The sequence below is a fragment of the Seriola aureovittata genome, chromosome 9 (assembly GCF_021018895.1).
Source record: "Seriola aureovittata isolate HTS-2021-v1 ecotype China chromosome 9, ASM2101889v1, whole genome shotgun sequence".
NCBI lineage: Eukaryota > Metazoa > Chordata > Actinopteri > Carangiformes > Carangidae > Seriola > Seriola aureovittata.
This window is the reverse complement of record NC_079372.1, coordinates 27,012,804-27,034,414: the sequence shown is the minus strand read 5'-3', so window position 1 is coordinate 27,034,414 and position 21,611 is coordinate 27,012,804. Positions and strand designations below refer to the sequence as shown.

At 39.7% G+C, this 21,611-nt stretch overlaps 1 protein-coding gene across 3 annotated transcripts; it reads right to left on the bottom strand.

Annotated features, from left to right (window-relative positions):
- Window positions 1-204: 204 nt before the first annotated feature.
- On the bottom strand, window positions 205-21,541 carry hnf4a (hepatocyte nuclear factor 4, alpha). Of its 3 annotated transcripts, none has more exons than XM_056385650.1 (10): window positions 19,549-21,541; window positions 5,133-5,307; window positions 4,469-4,563; window positions 3,850-3,956; window positions 3,597-3,752; window positions 3,015-3,102; window positions 2,698-2,868; window positions 2,327-2,563; window positions 1,707-1,829; window positions 205-1,260 (listed from the first exon to the last, which is right to left on the bottom strand). In XM_056385650.1, exons 1-10 carry the CDS (start codon window positions 19,595-19,597, stop codon window positions 1,118-1,120), a joined length of 1,344 nt encoding a protein of 447 aa, XP_056241625.1. In that variant the 5' UTR covers window positions 19,598-21,541; the 3' UTR covers window positions 205-1,117. The 3 variants fall into 3 exon arrangements, with proteins under 3 accessions (XP_056241625.1, XP_056241623.1, XP_056241624.1); XM_056385648.1 differs by lacking the exon at window positions 19,549-21,541 and adding an exon at window positions 6,387-6,537; XM_056385649.1 differs by lacking the exon at window positions 19,549-21,541 and adding an exon at window positions 6,387-6,537 and having other exon boundaries at window positions 2,716-2,868.
- Window positions 21,542-21,611: the final 70 nt, after the last annotated feature.

The following is a 21,611-nucleotide window of genomic DNA, read 5'->3' as shown; positions in this document are numbered from 1 at the left end:
GTGATGCAATAGGCTATCAGTGAACAAGCAGCACTGCCACGTTGGACCCATTTTTTTTTCCTCCAGAGACTTTCCAACATGTCTGATGTCTTTTTTTTTTTAAGTTTCACCATTTGTTATTTGAAAATGTGTAATCTCATTCATTCCTCTGTAAACTCTTCTCTCATAATTATAGATAGTATAAAATATGATCTGCAGAAAATGTAAAAATAGATCTTGAGATTTATTCATTCATGTTCACATTGTAAGGCGAAACATTGCCTGTTTTTGAAAGGCAGTACAGGTTACAAGGCACAATTTATTCCATCAGTTAAACCATGACAAAGTACTAAACAAAAAATATAATATATGTTTTTTAAAAACCAATACAACATATTATTGGGAAACTTCCTCAGTGTGTCTGCCTGTGACTTTTACAAAGTGGCACCACAGAGCTCACCAAGATTTCTTGGTGTAAAATTTTAACATGTTACATTTTACTACTGTAAATATGCATTTTCCAGCATATAAAACAATTTTAGTCACAGAATATTACAGAGACCCCTCAAAACAGCTGAACTCATTCAAGGAATTTCCTTTAGCTTTGATAAATGACATTTTCTGAGTTCATGACTGAAACCATTTTATCAATAATGAACATAAAACAAAATACTGTGCAACACTAAATACATTGTAAGGCCTTTTGTAACATTCATAAAGTACTGACATGATCACATCACCATGTCTAACAAAAGCCTTACTGCACACACTGAGGCCATGCTAAAGGAAATGACATTACCCAATACTAGACTATATATACAATAATGTACGTCGATCTTACAGAACAACAGTTTGCCTGGAAAGTTTCAACTCTTTTCAACTCGTTGAAAGTTTTGTCTGGCTTTCGCCGAGCTGTGGAGCTCAGCTGCAGCTGCTGGTGTGAATGAACAGACCACTGAAGACTCAGACTAGAAATCTCCAAGGGACATAATTGCAATTACATTCTATGTGTTTAGCTACTTTATTGTTTCAGTCAAGTTTACAGCTTCAATTGCTGATTGTGTATAAACTTACATACAAATATTCTGGTTTAACACAATAAAAAAAAAAACTGAAGGAATAAGGATTCAGAGGGTTGCTAGATGGCCTCTTGCTTTGTAATGGTAGGCTGAGGGATGGAGGTCGGCTGCTTGGGCACGGTGGCTATGACCCCCTGAGCCATTTTGTAATGTTCTGAGCTGGAGGCAGTGGGCGGAGATGGGATTGGGGTTTCAGGAGTGGCTGAAAAGTAGAACACAAAGGAACAGGAGCGAGTCAGAGGGAGAAACTGCAGCATAAGCAGGTGTATATTTACCGTTGTGTGGTATAACATGTCCTGGGGCAAAACAATTTTTAAGATAAGGAATAAGCACTTTTGTGAAATTTCTCAGAGCATTAAACATGTTAAGAAAGAATAACAGAAGTTCTCTTTGACAAAATAAGCCAGATTAGTTTCCATGAAGAACTTAGAGGATTATTTTGCCAAGCCTGTTTTCGCTTCCAGCTACCAGAGTGCACACAAGCTGTGTGAGGAAAATCTGATGGTCAAAATATACAAAATATCAGTTGGCTTAAATGACTGCCTCTGATCAAGAAGCTGGGCTGCACAAGAACATCTGCTGCAGAGAATGATACAACATTTGTGCCACACATTTAAGGACATTTTGTTTCATGTGTTTAATACTTACAGATTTGACCGTTATGGATCGGCGTTGGCATGGTGCTGGCCACTATAACATTGCTGCTGAGGTGCTCTTGAACCAGGTGAGGGTGCAGAGAGTGAGGTGCATGTGGAGCTTCACTGGCAGAACCTGAGAGACAAAACACACAAACATAGTCAGGGTTAATTTACTAAAGCATATCTGACTGCCACAGTCCTCTCTGTTGTCTATATTGTTAAAGGTCCCATATTGTAAAAATAGCGAGACGCCCATGTCTAAAGTATCAAAGTGTGCAATCACAATGTGTGCAGACAAAATACACAGAAACTGACTCTTAAAATGAGCTGTCAGGACTTCTGTAACTTTGTGATGTCACAACAAAGCAGTCACCGCTCCCTGCCATGTCCCCAGTGCCTTGACCCACCATCCTCCAGAGCTCCAGGGAGAAGCCCGAAAGAGGAGCTGTAAAACTAAACTGAGATGGTTTTTGGTACTTTAAACCACAAATATTTTTTCTTATGGATATCAACACTTCAAATAAAACACCAGAAAAGTGTGGAACATGGGACCTTTAATACACATGGATTCTGTGTGATTCAAAGTCACATTCTGCTCAGGTTGGTTACAAATAATCTGAATGAACTCACCTCCAAGAAGCATTTCTTGTAGCAGGTTGTCGATCTTGGCCATGCCAAAGAGTTTGACGAACTGGATCTGTTCAATCATTTGCCAGGTGATGCTCTGTAGCGTCGGCAGCAGCAGAAGCAGCTCCCCGAAGCGCCCCCGAGAGTCGTACTGCCTGTCGTTGATGTAGTCCTCCAGGCTGACCTGGACCTGGTATCGCATCCGCTTGATCTTCACGGGGTCGCTCAGACCTTTCGCATCTGTGGGCAAATAAAAGCAGGGGGTGTTTACAAAAAGAGGTCTGTTGTAACTGTTCATCTGTATGAAGTATCTAGAGTACTGTGTTCATATGCCCCAGTTTTTTTTTTTTTTTTTGGCTTGACTAGAATCTTACGTTGTTCAGTAGTAGTACCTGGGTCAAAGAAAACTATGGCTTTCAAGCAGGCATATTCATTGTCATCTATCTGAAGCTCCTGGAAGGGAAGCACCAGCTCATCCAGGATCCTCACTGCTACCCTGCCCACCTCCAGCTCTGGGCAGTTTCTAGGAATGATGTGGTCATTTCCTGCAGGAGAAAATGAAAACATTAGATTCAAATTTCTTCCTGGATGAGACAATTCTGTAGTTTTTTTTTTTTTTTTTTTACAGAATTGGGCAATGAGTATCGACAATATGAGTGTGGTCAAATACTTGTTCATGTGTCAGTTTTACCTAATAAGAGGATATCTTTGTACAGCATGGACCTCTTTGCAGCACCGAGCAGGAGATGCTCTCCAGCGTGAGCTCGCAGCAACGCCACCTGAAACACAATGAATTCATCTACTTATTAGCTGCGTGATAATAACTCTCCCGTGTGTCAGTATCATGTCAACTGAAGCTTGGGGTGTAAACTGAAGCTTCAAAGAGAGAGAGCATGAAAAATAGCCTGGTGGAAGACACTGTCATAACATCAGCAAATCAGTTACTAAGGCCTGGTGATCACACTGTTAATGATTCTGCATTTTTTTTCCAAGGAGGGATATAACTTTAAAACTAGCTCATCATATTTAACTCAAGATTAAAATACATTAACCACCGTGGTTGAAGAGTTAAGGTTTAGGGTGATTAACAAAACCTGGTGGTCATCAGAGATTTGTATAATTTATCTTTTTTCCAGAGTATTTTTAATTATTTAGGAAGCAGATATTCACCTGTTTGCTCCTGTAGCCCACACCACGGTTTTGAGTGGGCTGGTTGATGAGTGACCAGAGTGTCTATACAACTATGTACACTGTGTCTGTGTATGAGTCTTACCTGGTCATCCAGGGGCAGGTCACAGAAGGCCGGGATGTACTTGGCCCACTCCACCAACACCAACAGCTGCTGTTTCATGGACTCGCACACATCTGTGATGGTGGCGATCTTTTTGGTCCTTATGTCGCCATTCAGTATGGGAGCAGGGGAGGTGATCTACACAAGGCAATGTGAGATGTGTGTGAAATCACTTGATGTCTTAATACAGGTGATTAATAGCGGTGAGATGTGAGTCCCAAAGATGATTGAGTACCTGTCTCGACAGCACGTCTGCCTGGATGAGTGCATTGATGGATGGTAAACTGCTGTCTTCATAGCTGGATCTCCTAGTGCTGATCCTGTCTCTTTCATTCTGCACAGCTAAAACCAAAACACATATTTGTATTCACTGTTTAGTTGCAGAAGGAAAATGTGCAATTTCCATGCAGTGAAGTCAATTCAAAATGCAGGAAAACAGTGAAAAATGTCACATTTCCACCGTTTCTTTGTTCGGCGGAAATCGGACACTGACTCATTTAAAAGAAAAATAAGTCCTCCAGGGTTGTCATGTTTATCAGTATATGACTATTATTGCTCGGAAGTGTTTGCTCAGCATAAGCTGGTCAGAGACTTCAGCGCTCTTCGGAGTGAACATTAACAAAGTGCTGCTCTCCTGAGTATTGCAACACATCCAGACGAGTTGTGTCGATTCATTAGAGGCAGCTCAGACTGGGGCTGTGATTTGCTGATTTAATGGGAAATTCTGTTTTGTTTTTGTTTTTTTTCAGGAGAGATATTGCTAGAACCACCAGTGCTTTCATTAAAAAAAAAAAAAAAACATATATATTGAGATTATACAGTCGGTTTGCTGTGAAGAGATAGACGCCTCCTACCTTCTTTCTTCATGCCAGCTCTGAAGCACTTCTTCAGTCTGCAGTATCTGCATTGATTTCGCTTGTCTTTGTCCACAATGCACTGTCTGTTGAACCTGGGAAGTGAATGGAATAAGTTTGTGCTCTTATAGATTCAAAAAAGAAACTTAAACAAGTGAAGTCATTAGAACTCAAATGGTTGATTCGTCACTGAACTGAAAATTAATCCAAAACTATTTTGATAATCAAAAAACAGTTTCCAGCTTTTTGAATGTGAGGATTTGATGCTTTTCCTTGACATATACAACAGTAAACTGCATATCTTTGGATTTTGGACTGTTGGTTGGACAAAACAAGAGATTAGGAGGGCTGTGGGAAATCATAACAGGCATTTTATCTACTATTCTACTATTTTCTGATATTGTATGGACAAAAAGATTAATCGATTAATCAAGAAAATAATTGGTAGATGAATCGAAAATCAAAGCCTGCAGCCTGGGAAACAATTAGGATTTAATGATTTACTAAAACACATTTTTCTCTGTCTCTCTTTCCCTCTCACAAACACAGTTGGGCTCCAGCTTCACAGCAAAGGTTAAATGTGTAAGGCTTTGCTTCACTGTCACATCAGCAGCAGTGGAAAAGTAATGTAATTCTCTTTCTTCAATCATAGATCTGTCCTCACCTGCAGGAGTACATGTGGTTTTTGCGGACGCTGCGTCTGAAGAAGCCCTTGCAGCCGTCACAGCTGGAGGCGCCATAGTGTTTGCCAGTGGCTCTGTCTCCACATATGGCACACAGGCTGCCTGCTGCCAGGTGGCCGGTGGCGTTCATGTTGGCACTTTCTGCCGGTGAGGAGTCTGACACAAGAAAGAGAAGAGAGAAAAGAGACATTTCATCAGGCTTGTAGGACGTCAGTTTTAGACTTGTGACATGGGTGACCTGAAACCAGGGGAGATGTGCTTTTATAAAAGCCAAAAAATCTCCAAATCTGATATTGGACAGGCATCAAGAAATATGTTTGATCACCAGCTCAGAGGCTGTTTAATAGTGTTTTTACTTGACAAATTGTCAAGACGGTTTATTTTAAGAAGGTGTGAACGACCGGATTGAATACAGTGATCAGCTTCACTGACGGCTGATCAAAACCGGCCGTCATGAGAACCTGCCTGAGTAGCTCAGACAGAGTCAACACAGCACAATTGATGTGGGTTTGATTACCTCTGAAAAGGCAATCACTGGAGACAGTTTTCTTTCTAGCCACCCTCACAGTCACCAGACTGGGTCAATCAATCACAGCGTATGTCATGACACATGATATAGATTCAAAATGACAGGATGACTCATGAAAAGACATTGTTATACATCTTTATAATAGAGAAATGTGTAAGTGGTGAAAAGAGTTGAGTGGGGAGTTCATTTTTTAGTCTGAGTGGGAATTTTAGAAGCAGGATCACAGCCAGGCGTCATGGGAGACTGCATATATAAATAAGTTGGTGTCATTGTGAGCACATCTCAGATAAAACTGCACCTTTCTTCTTCACTTTAGACTGTGGGAACAGACCGTTTGTAACAGGAGAGCGCTGATCATGATACTCACACTACTGCTTCATCACAGAATAAATATCAACCTGATGTAATCAGTCTACGAGCTGAAACGGGTTAATATTGCTTTGACCAAATGACCTGAGTGCATTGAGAATAGAGCGGAGTCTCGTAAATCAAAATCTCTTAATGTTTTACCATAAGAGCATAAGAGGTGATAAAAGTAGACCCCACGGCGCTGGGTCATCCCTCTCCTGCAGCACGGGCAGCAGATGGACAAATGACCCCTTTTTATCACTTCATGCCAGAACTGCTCTCTGTGCTCTCTTGACCAAAGTTTTAAATCAGTAAAAGTTTCAAAGTTCAGCATCAGAGCTGCATATATGTGACTCACCTGTGCCCAAGGGGAGCACTTGCATGTTTTCGAACTCCAGCGTGGTGTAGGCTGGGTCCAGAGCCTCGCTGTAGTCTGCCATGTCCATGTCTGCCAGTGCTTTGGACAAACAAATTCTCAACTACCTGACAGTGGGGCAGAAAGACTTGTCCAAGAAGCTAATGTGCCCCCCCACCCCACCCCCTCCTCCTCCTCCTCCTCCTCCTCCTCCTTCCCTTCTAACACCCCCACACACCTCCACTAACCCCCCCTTCTTTTAGAGCCTAGCTCCACCCAGTAACAAGGTGGCTCCCTGGCCCAGTTGAGTGTGATGGGAACCTATACTGGTGTCAGAGAGGAGGCCAGTAACTGACAGCAGAGCTCGCCTCCTTCTCCTCCTTCCCTCTCGTGCCGCTAACCAGCGGAGAGGTGGAGTGACTTTATGGTTGATGGTTAACCAGCTCCTCCAATGGTGAATCACAGGGTTGTTTTTTTTAGGAAGAGATAGCACAGCTTTGATATCTGCCACCACTTCGTGGTTCTCAGTCAGTAATGAATAAACAATTTCCCCACGAGAGCTGTATCAGGTCAACCCTTTGCCAAATCACTCATGCACCACTTTAAACCAGTTCATTTTATAGAACACACTTTCTGTAACATGCTGAAATCACATGCACACAAATTACGATATCCATGTTACATTATGAAGCAGCTAAGGACAAACAAAGGTGCAGCTTGGCTTCATGTGTCTGTATGGAGGGAACACAATGCTTTTATTCAAGTACTGTACTGTATAGGTTTTTGTACTTTATTTTTTCATCTCTATTCCACAAGATGTCAGAGTGAAATATTGTACTTTTTACTCCACTACCTTTATCTGACAGCCATGGAGGCATTATTAGACAATGGGCCCCGGGGCGCGGGCAAGTAAAAGGCCCCCTACCCTTTCTGCAAACTGAAACGACTTTGACATTTTGCAGATGAACCAGAAGTCTCAGCTTCTGCTTTTAGCTCAAAACCTGCAGCTGAACGACTCAGTTCACACTGGAGATGAAGACAGGCCGTTTCAGGGGGCCACTATTCTCCATCAGAGCTGCTTGTCCGGTGGTCCAATAGCTTCAGAGATCCCTTCCCCCACACACCTTTCCTGCGTTGAGATTGGTCTGTGTCCGACAATTTCTGTAACTTTCTGCAACCGACAATCGCATATTCAATTGAAGTTGTGATTGGCCAGCTGTGCAGAGGTGAGAGAGCTTCTCACGTGAGCAACATAGTGCATAGAGGTCGTGATACACAGCTATTGACAATGACCATGATATTATGTGAAATACTGATACTGTGTTAATGATACACATATGACAATATGGCGATGAAATGTGTTACAGGCCTAGTTGTTTTTAGTTACAGACTCTCTCTCCACCTCTCTGCAGCATTTTCTATAGATATTGCAACAGGCCTAATCTCGTTATCATGAATTCTTTTGGTAAAGATAATCGTGTAGTTGAAAATCTGAAGTCACGACAGACCTGCTAGTGCAATACTATGAAGGAGAGAAATCGTGCAGCACTACCATCGGTTTTATAACCTCTTCTTAATATCACCCCTCTCTGTGATGACAGGCCTTTCCCTTGGTCTTTGAGTGTGGCCATTACACACTAAACACACACACTAAATACCACAGCTCACTAAGAAAATATTATAGGAAACCATCAAGGAAGGCCTGACATGCAGGTTATATTTTCTTACAACAGAGCTATTCTACTGTTATTTTTATATTTTATCTAATGATTGTTTCTCAGTATGCTGTGAAGATGTTATATGAAGGAAAAAACACACACACAATCAAGACGTCCTGACGTTTAACTGAGATTTGTGAATTTCCAACAAAAACTGTAAACAGTCACTTCAAACAGAGACTCATTCAGTGATCCATCTATGTTAAATTTAGCTTTAGTTACTTGTTACTTTGCAAATTAAGATTACATTTATTAAACATAATCAGCTTGCAACATATTGTATGATACATAATTATATATTAAGCAACCCAACTGTATATAAAGTAGTTTAACAGTGTGACCAGCTGCCACATTAAAATGCTGCTTGTATGTTAGTACATCTATAATAATAATATTTTACTTTTGATTCTTAAAGTGCATTTTGAGAACACTAAGACTGTAAATGCAGGGCTTATAACTGAGTATGTATAAACAGTGATACCACCACAGGAGACCCAGTAGTCAGATCATATCAGTCCGTTACATTCAGACTTACTTCCATGTGTAATACGACGGTGCTAAATCTTAGTTAATTCTAGCATAATTAACAGTGGAAAATAACTGTTGCTGAAGCAAAGTGATGCCTTTATGTAAAAGACTTCATTGTTTGTGAAAATGCAAGGTGCACGTGAGGTTGATCCAAAAGCTCAACACAACACAACACAACGCAGCAGCCCCTCAGGGAGACAGCCTCCATGATCCAGGACATATTCAATAATCAGTTCAGAAAAAATCATAACTGCAGAATCTGCAGTAGGAAAGAAAGTTTGTGTTCAACAGTTAAAGTGAAGTTCATGTCTGTAGTTCTTTATCACAAGCACATGTCAAAGGACTCGGAATGAGCATCTCTAAATAAAGACACTTTTAAAATGTGTCGGTGCAAGTAAATGTCCTGCATTCGAAATTTTACTGAAGCACAAAAGTGCAGTTCACTGAAATGTATAAGATGATAAACCGTATGTTTTGTTTGAAAAATCTTAGTCCTTATCTTGAGTAAGATTACAGCCACAAATAACAGTGTAAATCTCTAAAACATATGGGATATTAATAACCATCATTATTTATCTACAGAACTGGACCTGCAGTACCTGTACTGGGACCTACCTGTCTATGTGTACGAGCCTGGTGGAAAGCATCTTTTAACATGATTGTGTGGTGCAGTAACCTGAACATTGCGAGGAGGAAAACGGTGAACATGGCCTCCAAAATCTTAGGGAAGCTAAAAATTCAGCTATATATATATATATATATATATATATACGCATGATGGACTCTTCAGGAGCTAAGCTGACAGAAATATTAACAACCCTTCGCATCCACTGTACAGTGAGTTTGAAATTTAAACCTCGGGAAGATGCTGTAGATCACCGAAGCAAAAAGTGTCACATTTGAACTGGGAACAAGATGCTAATATCATTTTTCACGTATAAAATCCAACGGGGATCAAAAAGCAGATGAGGTCTCAGGGTTTTCTCATGTTACTTTTCTAACACACTATCCTGAATCCGATTGTTTTCAAAACTAAATTCTCTGCTTGCGCAAAAGCGGCCGCCTCCTACATGTCACACAGCAAACAGTAGTCTTGTATTTGAAGAGAAAGTGCCAGTACATAACAATAGGTCAACGATCCTGAGTTCAGCCCGGCCTCAGAAGCAGTAAAAACCCCATGTAGGTGAACTTGTTAACCATAACCACTCAAATTATACTGGGAGACTCGTAAAATTATTTTTCTTCCAGCAGAAAACACAGTAACATTCCTGGAGGCTCCTGTGGATGATCCTGAGATGATCTGTTCAGTGATTAAATGTTGACACAAAACCCCCCAAACAGAGAAAGAAATGCAAGTGATCAACCTGTGATTACAGAAACTATTTAAGCTCAACTTTTCTGACTGCCAGGAATGATTACATTTTTAGATGAATTGATCTTTGGCTCTAAATGCTGTGAAGGTCTTTAAGAACCTGATTAACTCAATAGAAACTACGCCCATGATCAAAAAATGATTAGCAGTCTTCTACAGCCTCCTCTCAGTTGATCACTCCTCATCAAACGTGGCTCAGTTGGAGCGTGCTGTTTGGCTTGTGTGTACAGAGGTCATCCATTACAACATTTCTTCATGTTCGATCAGTGCTGCTCTTCTGCAATGCCCTTATTTGCTCAAGAAGTGTGCTGATTATTTCAAAGCAGTTAGCGAATGCTCAGTGGGGAGGGGAGGAGAGGGTGAGGATGGGAGAGTAATTGTGGAGCTATGAATGAGTCACTCACAAGCAAATCTTATCTTCCCCGTCATTAAAGTTCTTTTATTGCTGCTTCCATCTTAAATTTCTGTGAACTTCTCAAGGAACAGCCATATACAGGACTATAAAGTATAATCTGCACGGTTACAGCTTTCTTAATCACGAACTGACAAACTGCTCTGATGTGTTAGATAGGACTGGTTAGCTTGACATTATCCCATAAATTATCTGCATTTTGATGTGGGGGGTTTGTGTTAACATGCTGTACCTACATTCCCACAGTGCACAGGCTGGATTGACACGTGCAGGAGGCTATAAAACACAGAATAAAGTTGCATCTGCACATGTTTATTCTACTGACAAATTTTGAATTTTTATACAGTCACCATTTTCATAATTCAAGACTGCAGACTGCGAAGTTCTGCTAAAGATAAAAGTTTCAGCTCCTGTTGTCGTCTGGAAAAAAATGTTATGTCTAAGGTCTAAGATCTTTCTTAAAAGATTGGTTTGATGTTTATCTGTTTACTTGCCAAGTGTTAAATCAGAGGATAGACGCCATTTTTGTGTCCATGCAGTAATTATGAATCTACAGCCACCTGCTGGTTAGCTTAGCTTAGCATTAAAAAAACAGGAAACAGGGGGAACTAGCCAGGCCGGCTCTGTCCAAAGCTAAACTGACTGGCTGCAAGCTGCGACTTCATGAAGTATTTACTTAAGTGATATTAAGCGTGAGCATTATCCATCATCTTATCAAACTTTCTGCAAGTTACAAGAGAATGTTATATGTATGGCTATGATGACATGATTCATTTGGAGTCGTGTTTGTGTCCATCTGATGAACGCAAATCCAATAGTCACTGTATTTTACCCCTGTTTTTGGTGACTTCCAACACCTGAAGGAAATATGTAGCTATTTAGCTGATAAATGCTCCAGTATTTTCACCAGATAGCCACTAATGTCGCCTGTCTGCTGCTCAGTGCTGAGCAGTTACCGCAGCTGTCCACTGCTGCTGGAAATTAGGGTTGATAAAAAAACATTGTTGAACTATTTAACCAACAATTTGACCACAATACAAGAGCCCTTAGGATTAGGACATGTTTATCATTAAAATGATTAAACACTGGTAAAGTATTTAGCAGCAGGTCATCTGTATAAATGGCGTAGTCAAAACTTAGTCAAAAAAAAACTTTGTACTAAAATAAATAGAAAGAAAGGAGATGGGTTAATGTACAAATGATAATTAGTAAAAATGTACAATTTGTATAATAAGTAAAACCTACAATAATTAAATCTGCATGTCACAACTTTTACTTCAGTCTGTAATCGAGCAGACATAGCCGTCCTTGCTATCATCACCTTGCTTCGTGTGGCCAGACCACTATGGAAAGGCCTATTAACTTTTAGTGTTTTTATATTGTGCAGTGCTTCAATTACATTTGAGTCACAAGTTTGTCATGTGAACGCTGTTTATGACACAATACAAAAAAATCTAATCATATGTTCACTGTATTTGTATAATGTTTGTGATAAGGAGTTGTTCAAGCTTCAACACAGCACTTTGATAATGGCTGCAGCCGACAACAACTGCCTGACATTTAGCTGTAAATACATACTAAATACTGTGGGAGGCTGCCATGCTACAATGTGATGGGCCAGACAGTGCTGTCTTATAATCAGTCACCCAAACTCCTGCCCCGAGGCTAAAAGTCAAAGGATCGCTGAGACCTGATGTAATACTTGTGTGATTCTCCCCTTTGAAACTTCAAACTCCAGTTTGTGAACAAAGTCCTATCTATCTTCTGAATAGGAATCTCCGACCACTGACCAAACTCCATTTGCAACCACTGCCTATTTGTACCTTCTCCTCAATGACTACATTTCATTTCCCCAAGTACGATCTCAAAGGCAAGAGGCAGGGAGGCAACATAGTAAAATGAAAATACAGGAGCCAGCAGCTGGGAGGAAAAGACGATCATGGTGGCCTGGAAGAGTTAATAAGATGTGGAATATACACTGACTGGGGACCTATTTTGTTTCTTTCTCAGAGAGCCACACCACAGTGGAAATGTGAGTGTTTGTGAGGCACATCCAGGAGCGTGTTGATTTTGATAAGAGTAAAACAGAAGGAGACAATGTGCTGGCTGCAGCAGATTTGAGGCCAGCAGAAAAAAGCTGCTGCTCCTCTGCTCCCCTGCAATAGATGGAGGAGATAGGTGAGTAGAGTGTCATGGCAAAGACCTTGTCAACAGATAACTATCTGCAAATAACACAGCTTATGCAAGCGCCTGTGGTTGACCGGGGGAATATCATATTTTCTGTGCCACAGGAATAATGTCATTTATTTTACCATCATTATCTAAAGTGACACAGATTGATTTTTCTGAAGATCAAATCACCATTTTTTTTTGTTATATATATATATAAAAAAAAATCTCCTATTATTGTTATGCCATCATGATTAGTCTGATGAATTGTATTGAATCCTTTTGCTGCCTCTCATAGTGGAAAACTATTTTTACTCTTACTTTTACTCAGCAAAATAACTTATTTTTCCTTTTTCCTGTCATATAATAGCTCTTTATGCCTCTACGGGAGCTAATTTGTCCTCACAGGCCTACAAACACACTTAACCAAACCCAGTTCATCCCATGTGGTGAGGCTAGATACATAGTGTTTGTGCTAAACTGACGAATTTTATCATAGATATGAATCATATTGCCACAAGGATCCTTTAAGAAAAAGGGGAAAATGTACTGTAAAATGTTTTCTTTAAGGTTTTCTCTTCAGCCATATAACCGAATGTTTTTTCACATGTAATTATGTGTTATGAAGATGATTTTGATAAATGAGGGATACGAAAAGGGATTAACTGAAATCAGATCTATTCTGTGAGACAACAGATGACTTGTCATATAATCTTCACCCATGATGACTATTTGGTATCAGGGTAATGATAAACTACCAGTGTCTATTGAGTTGTAATATTACAGGGTGATAAAAAAAAATGTAGGTAAATAAATGAGGACAAGCTGGAAAAGGATCATATAACTATGACTTTTTAGTTTCTCTTAAATTTACTTCTGAGATTGTTTGCTCTGTCTGTGTTTAAAATTTCCTTATTGCAGATGCCATATATTTATCTTTAAGGCTAAACTAACTCTTGAACATGTCTGTGTCGTGTTTCCAGCCGACATTCTAGAGTATTTTGCAGATAAAACCTTTAATCTACAAAAACATGCCTCATCTCATCCAGTCAGACTGAAAAGCAGCCTCCGTACACCAAATAAGTAAACAATTGCATCAATAAACACAAAGACCATTGCAAGATGTAAATCAATCACAGTGTGTGATAAGGGACTGTAATCATTAACTCTGTTTTGCTGAGAATTCATTTTGACTGCTGGCCCAATCACCTCTGTCAGCAGCTCTGCTCTGAGCACGTTTATCTCTCTGATGCTCTATAGGCGCTTCACTCATCAGCCAATCAATGGACGCTTAACTTCCACTGCTTGAACAACAAGGCACTAAACATTCAGGCATTCAATGTGATCTGTGCAAAAACTGAAACCTGATCAGTGCTGTAAAAATATCTTCTATATATATATATACTCTATATAATACTTGTGTCATCTGGTGTTCAGCCTGCTGACGGCATCATGATGCTCCTTAAGATTTTCATTGGACAGTTTCAACACTTTATATCAGGTGTTTTGCCTTGCTGTTCACTCACGGTCTCTCTCTCTCTACCTGCTGAGGTCACAAAAAAACTGATCAAATCTGATCATTTTTTGATTTGTACATCTACAACACTGCCCCAGGCTTGTGCACTGTGGTGCACGGTAAAATAAAGTAGACAAAGCATGTGTAAAAAATACTCTGTTATGAATTCAAAGTTTTACTTGTGTAAAAATAGATTATATTATTGTAAAAAAGTATTAGTATCAAAATATTGAGTACCAAAGATAAAAGTGCTCAATATCACTTTAGTGCAGCTGATGTTAATGTTGCAGGTAACAGTGGAGCTTTTACTCACTTTATCTACTGCGATGTAGCTTCACCTATGATAATGGCTCATTAATCTGCAAAGAAACTAGTAACTTTAGCCGTGACACAAATGTAGTGGAGTAAAAAGTAGAATATTTCCTTATAGTGGAGTAGAAATATTAAGTAGCATAAAATCAAATGTCAGCAAAAACGTACCTAAAATTATTAAAAGTAAAAGCTCTCATTATGCAGCTTGGTGAAATTTATTGTTGCATTATATATTGAATTTGATCATCAGTACTAATGAATTAACCTTTTAATGTTGTACCTTGTGATGTTATAACTAATTTCAACAACCTTATATATATATGTATTTTAATCTATAGCAGAGCATCATATTTTATGACAGGTTTTTAAGTGTAAAAACTTTATATGCAAAGCTAACAAGATTAAAAAGTACAATAGTAGTAAAGTAGCATGAAATGGAGATACATAATTGATGTTTAATTTTGTTTAAGTTCTGCACATGAGTAAATGTACTTTGTTCGTTTCCACCACTAAGCAAAGTATAAGCACCTAAAAATTGTACTTAGTTATTTCTACAGTATATATCACTGCTTACTACTGCCATCATGTGGACACGTAGCACAATTCACTGTCCAGCTGCGCAGGCTCACACTACAGTAAATGTTTCCTCCACAAACTCTTGAATCACTGAATTATTCTGTGTCCAAAAACCTTCATCACATCCAACAAATTTAATTGTCAAGATATTGTTGCCTAATATACATGAGTTTGGTTTAGATTTTTGCCCCCGACATTAACCCCTCAATGAAGCAGCTCTTGTAAACAGTCGACATTCAAAGATTTTAAAACACGTTTCAGTTTAAAGACCGAAGTGAAACAGAAACACATACAGAATCTGTGTTGTAATAATTTTCACGTCGGCCCTGCGTTTCGTCGTCAGCTACTTTACCTTCCACAGCTCTGTGGTTTTAGTGCGTGAACAGCAGCTTGTTGTTCACCCTCTACTCTGGAATAATCTACAATCTCTGCCTAATTCTCAAAATTCACATTCTGTTTCCTTTACCTGGGTTGTTGAAGTGCAGCGTCCCATCCTGGCCATACATCCCCGTGAAGGCCGAGCCCTGACAGTGAGCCGGCCAGCTGAGCGAAGGCCCATGAGCCTCAGCCGCTCTCTCAGGCCCGGCCAGGCTGAGGTGAGAAGCAGGGCCACTGTTACTGGATAGTGCTGTTTGCCGGGGCCACTGGGCCTGCTGTAAGGGCCCACATTACCCTGGGATAATCCCCTAATGCTTGTCACAATGAGATTTGATTGGAGGCTTGAACACCCGGATTAATAGTGTCAAGTGAACAGTGTGTAATACCTATCCTCCAAACAGGACGGCAGCTAACTGGCCTTTCTGTGCAACACCAGAGAGGCACATTATGGTTGGAAGAATATCATGTTTTATTCCAGTGCAGATTAAGTTTCACTTCATTAGCTGAGTGGTTTGTTCACCATCTTAAAACGTTTTATCCAGCTGCAGTTATTTATAATCTTGATCTTATTTCGATATCCAGATTCTTTCAGAGATCAAGATCATGTTTGTTCATCATTGTTAGTTTGATCAGATCATACGGTGACACTTGATTAGAATGAATTAAAGGAGAGACAACGGCATCTTCCCACAGACACAAACCAAGACTATTTACCTACAGCCAGATGAAACAAATCAGTGTCAGTGTCGGAGGTTACATTCAAAAATCAGTGACATGACAAAAGTGAAGGACAGGAAACCTCCAACATTTTTGAGGTACTTTATTTCTACTCTGCTCTATTTATGTAACAGCTATAATCTGTAGTTGGTTTGGGTTTACATACAAAACGTTTGATCAATTTACAAAATATGAGTTACTTTTACATTAAAGGTCCCGCATACCCACACATGTTTACAGTTATTGAGTATTGACATTATACAAATGTTATTTAGCCTGCCCTCACTGATGTAAATGGGGTGGACAAAATAATAGAAGCACAAATCCGTATAATGCACTAGAGTTCAACAGCACCACAAACTGCAGCCTCCAACAAAACTGAACATTATAATGTCCATGAATGAGGATTTATTGCAGAACTATTATATTAGACTACATTACTTTTGTGAATGGGTGAATGTGGCATGTATTGTATTGTATAAAAGTGCTTTGAATGGTCCCGAAGACTAGAAAAGTGCGATAAAAGTGCAATCCATTGACAAGCGCGTTAGCACCTTATGATGAAATTCACATATGGATCATTATAACAGAATTGTGTTCATGAAGAGAAGCTAGAACAACTTAGTAATCAATCAATTCAATAATTCTGTGCACAATATGAGAATATATGACTATGAGTTGATTTGATTAACATTGGGGTTTTACAGTGATTGTAGTTGTGTTAACAGTGCTCACAGTCTTTCAATGAAAGGGCACAAGTTCCACTCAAAATTATTTTTACCTGCTCATCTTGGGGCTGTTTCTTCCAAACACTGAATAAAAGCATTAGATCAGGGATCTTCTCATGACAAATCTTTATCATTATATAATATTATATATTACATAATACTTATACCACAAACATTAATCCTCGGTGATGCCTTTGCCAAGATCTTGTTCTGTTTGCGAGTCTTTAGTCATTTTGAACTGTGAACTTAGTCTCTTGCATATAGAGGAACCAGGCCACTCTGCAGCCCGCTGTCAGGTCATTCAGCTTTTGTAGGCAAACAGATATCTGCTGTGGGGCTGTTGAACGGCTGTTGTCATGTTTACATTCACCACGAGACTCTGCCAACAGCAGAGCTGGGGAGTTTGTCCAGGTTGTGACCGTTGAGCAATTAATCCCGTGTGTCCAACACGAAGCTACGCGCATCGCATGAGCTGTGAGTTACCTCGCCTACAGGAGGGTTTGTCGGCTTGTCATTACAACTGCAAAACGATTTTAGAGTAGAAAGAACCTGAACAGTGATTTGCAGTTTGTTTGGACAAAGCAGCACAGTACAACCCGATCTAGGCTAAAGAGAAGATTAGAGTAGGCTGCTGCTGAAGAATGTATTTGTAACATAAATGTCCTGGTTTTGGAATATTTCTTCAGCAAATACCGTAAACAAATCCTTTCAGAAAATGTTACTATTGTACTCAAACACAGAGCAACTTGGTAATCCAGCCAGAGGTGAGTCACCTCTCTGGTTTCATGGCGGGTTTTTAGATTGCCAATTAACATTTCCAGGATTTGTGACCAGTGCAATCATCACTGGTTTTGAAAGTCAGAGTTATACTATAATTACCAAAATACCCAACCATTTTCTATCTGGTTACACTGAATATCGTCAAAATAACACGAACAGTCTGGGCAGTCTGGACCAGATGTTCTATATTAAATACCAGAACCAGAACCTTTTGCTGAAGATGCAAATAATTAAAAAAAAACATCTCACAAAGATAAACTCTCATATTCAAAAATGGCTCTTTAACTTCCTTAAACACCTGGTCGCTGTAGATTTTAGCAACTGTTACTCAAACAGGAGAAAAATATGCATTTGTTGGGGACTATTTTCAGCCATGGATGAATACACATTTGGTGAAGTGATTATTTACAGCAGCAGGAACTGACTGACTCAAACTAAACTACTCTGTCCATTGCACCCTAAATGTATTACTGCTATTATCAGAGGTGGCAGTTGTTTAAGGCCTGGTCATAGAGGTTCTGGGAAATGTTGTACAATTATAGAAACCTTCATAAATAAAAAGGTCATGACAGGAAGAGCGATAAGTGACCTTGTCAAAAGACATCTCCTTTATGATGGTGGTGAAAATGCTTTTCAGGCTGCAGGAGATATTATTGTTGCAATACTACGGGTGGCCGCTGGTACAAATCAGCAGCAAGTGCACCGAGCTTCTAAAACCACATATTTATTATTTATTTCTTAATCTAATTTTATAATGTAAAGTCTTCCAGAGTTCCAAGTTCATGTTACACATCACTGTTACTGTCTGATCACAAGATGACACTTGAATCAACAATAAAATAGCGGCTCAAACTGGCAAAAATACTTTGTTATTGACACAGTCAGAGACATGCAGATGGATTCTGCTGAGCCACTTTCCTTTTTTTAGGAGTAATTGTATTGAATTGATGCAGTAGAGTGAAAAGAAATGTGGAAAGCAGGTGTAGGAAAAAAAAGTAATTCAGACAAAGAGTTGAAAGACATCACTGAGTCCCATCACTCTCTGGGGCTTCCAGTAAATCTTTAGCTCAACAGGTTAATGTGAATCTTGCAGCAGCATCTGTTCAGGAGCGCATCAGCTGTTGAGACACATTTTTCCCACTTTCAATCATTTTTTTCTCATAGGTCCAGAGTTTTGTGAAAATGGATTTGCATCTCCACATCCCATTGAGACATGCAAATCATTCAATGAAAGAGCACCGGAGTAAAAACAAAACCCCCGCCAACTGCTGTGGCTGTGTGAGAGGTAGCACAGAGAGGCCTTTGCTTTCACTGCACACAGTCTGCAGCAGCGATATGAAGAGAGATGGATGGAGATTTGTGTGATCTTAAAGAATTCAAACCCACAACTGTGTTTGTGTTTGTACAGCATCACAGACTGTAGTCATAAAAAAAATATCAAGCTTTGTCCAAGTTTCACCTTAGCTTTAATAATTCAGGCGTTTTACAGTTACTTTAACTCCACAAAGGTCCAAAATAAAAACACATCTGACTTCCTCCAGTACCACAGCTTCTCACGACTGCTGCATCTATCGGCTGCAACAACAACATTGTGCTTAAATCATTTAGAATTATCCCGTAAAATCTTCCACGCTCGTTGTACTCATACTGCTCTGACATCTCAAAACCATCATCACCATCAGGCCCAGCTCCCATGGCCTTTTTTTTTTAACAACCTCCATATCTCTGACACACCTCCTGGATTACAGCCGTGTGAAAACGCCAGACACAAATGGCGATGATATTTTCCCACTCTGAATCAGATGTGATCCAGCAGAGCTCAGGAGCCGCACGGCTTGTTGCACAAGCCACCGCCGAAAAATAAAAGAAAAAGCGGGCAGCTGCCACACTCAACCTTTTTTCTTTTTCTCACTGAAACCACCGAGCAAAGTTGATAAAAAGAAAAAAGTGTGTACTCACCAAATGGAAGTTCCATACTTGAACTGACTTGTGTGTTTACATTGACCATGTCGTCCTCTGCCTCCTCTCAAGCATGTGTTTTAAATCCACTTTTTCCTCCCTCACCATAAGGTGTAAAATGTGGAAGTTTGGTGCAGGGTGCTGTAGTGAGAGAAGGGTGTTGTTGGTGCAAGGTAAGGCCGGTGTTGCTGCTGTTATCTTATTGATTTTCCTAATCTGGGCAAATGTGGGTGGGGAGGTTAAACAGTAACCAGGCTCGTATGGACACCAATCTATATAGCAGCTGTAACTATGGCAACATGATGATAGAAACTCAAATAGACATAAAGTTATTATGTGTTTTTCCCTCTTTCTCATCACCAAACAGTCGTTTTCTCCAGACGCAGATTAGAAGTGAATAAGAAGCGTTTATACAAAAAAGGAGAGAGAAATACAAGAGGGTGGGGAGAGATATAAAAGACAGAGAGGAGTGGAGAATGTACTGAGGGTGGCAGCTAACAAACTGTGTATGACTAGTGACGTCATCACTTTTGTTTTGACTGAGGGGAAAAAGTCGCTTACAGCTTCAGCTGTCAGACACACATTTAAAACATTACGTCCACAGTCTCCCGGCAGAAACAGAAATCATGCTTTAATTCAAGAAGACAATTTTGTGCTCCAGTGTGAAAGAGACCAGCTGCTGGCAAACAGGCTTTTAAAATGTTACTTATTGTTCTAATTATTCTCAAAAATAATGATGGTTAAACATGATTTACTTGGATCACTCAGTTGATATTGAGACTAATAGTCAGGATTTATCAACAGCATGTAATTTATAGCTTTTGTAAGTTTTGCTATTGCTACATAGCCAACATTAGCATTAATAGCTGTTTCCTTATACCAGTCTAGAAAAAAACTTCATGTCTTTATTCTCCTAGAGCTGTGTCCAGCAGTGCAAAGCAACCCTTTTTGTTTTGCTTCTATTTCTATCACTTCTGTTATTGTCCTGAAGTTAGCATGCTAACAAGACTTTCTCATCTCTTGCCGATAGAGTCACTGTGGCGTCCAGTCTGCCGTGTAGCACCGCTTAGAGGATGTAAACACAGGCTGAAGCCTTTAGCAAGACTGATAAATAAACAGCTGTTAATGCTAACGCTAGCAAAACTTACAAATAGCTCCTTTAAAGGAATAGTTTGATATTTTGGGAAGTATGTTTGTATGTTTTCTTGCCATGAGTTAGTTTAGAAGATCAATACCACTCAAGTCTTGATTGTAAATGCCATTTTCTTCTAATATTAAAAGTTAGAGATTTGAGGCTAAAGCCCGCAGCCACTTATCGTAGCTTAGCATAAAGAGTGGAGACAAAGGGGAGACAACTCTCCTTACTCAGTCTGAAGGAAACAAAATGGACCTACTAGCAGCTCTGAAGCTCAATCACTTTAACATGTTTCTACTTGTTTGTTGGATCTTTACAAAAACCATAGAAAAACCGAGAAGTTGAGGAGATTATTTCTTGGCCGGAAACCTCACTGTGACGACAAAACTTCAAGATAAAGCCACTAAATGATGTTTTAACAAATCAGTTTTTGTACAAGCTAAACAAATGAGCTATAGTGTGTTAGTGAGTGAGATCCAGAGGTGATGGTAGAAGGATTTTTGCCAGAGACAAGCAAGAAGAGTGAGCAAAACATTTCTCTCACCCAAAAATCCAGTCACTGTCAACATCTGTATAAAGAGCTGCTTAACAAATGGATGTTACAGTCTTGTTTGTGAGGAACTTTCTTTGTTTGCTGGGCGGAAATTATTTCCATATCACATATTTTACGTTTGCTGTTAAGTGACTATGGTGTGTTGGTCCCGACAAATTTGTCAGGAGGCGCAGCTGATTCCCTCATATTTTAGACCATAAAATCTGCATTAGTCTCCCGTTTTATGGCAGGGCAAGTCTCTTAGGGGGTAAATGGAGAGGTGTAATGAGGTGAAATGCAGTACAGAAAATTTCCTGCAGCAGCAGAGAATAAACACAAGTAGTGAACAGCAAATTATTTGCAGGGATATACAGTGTCATCAGTAATTTATAACTT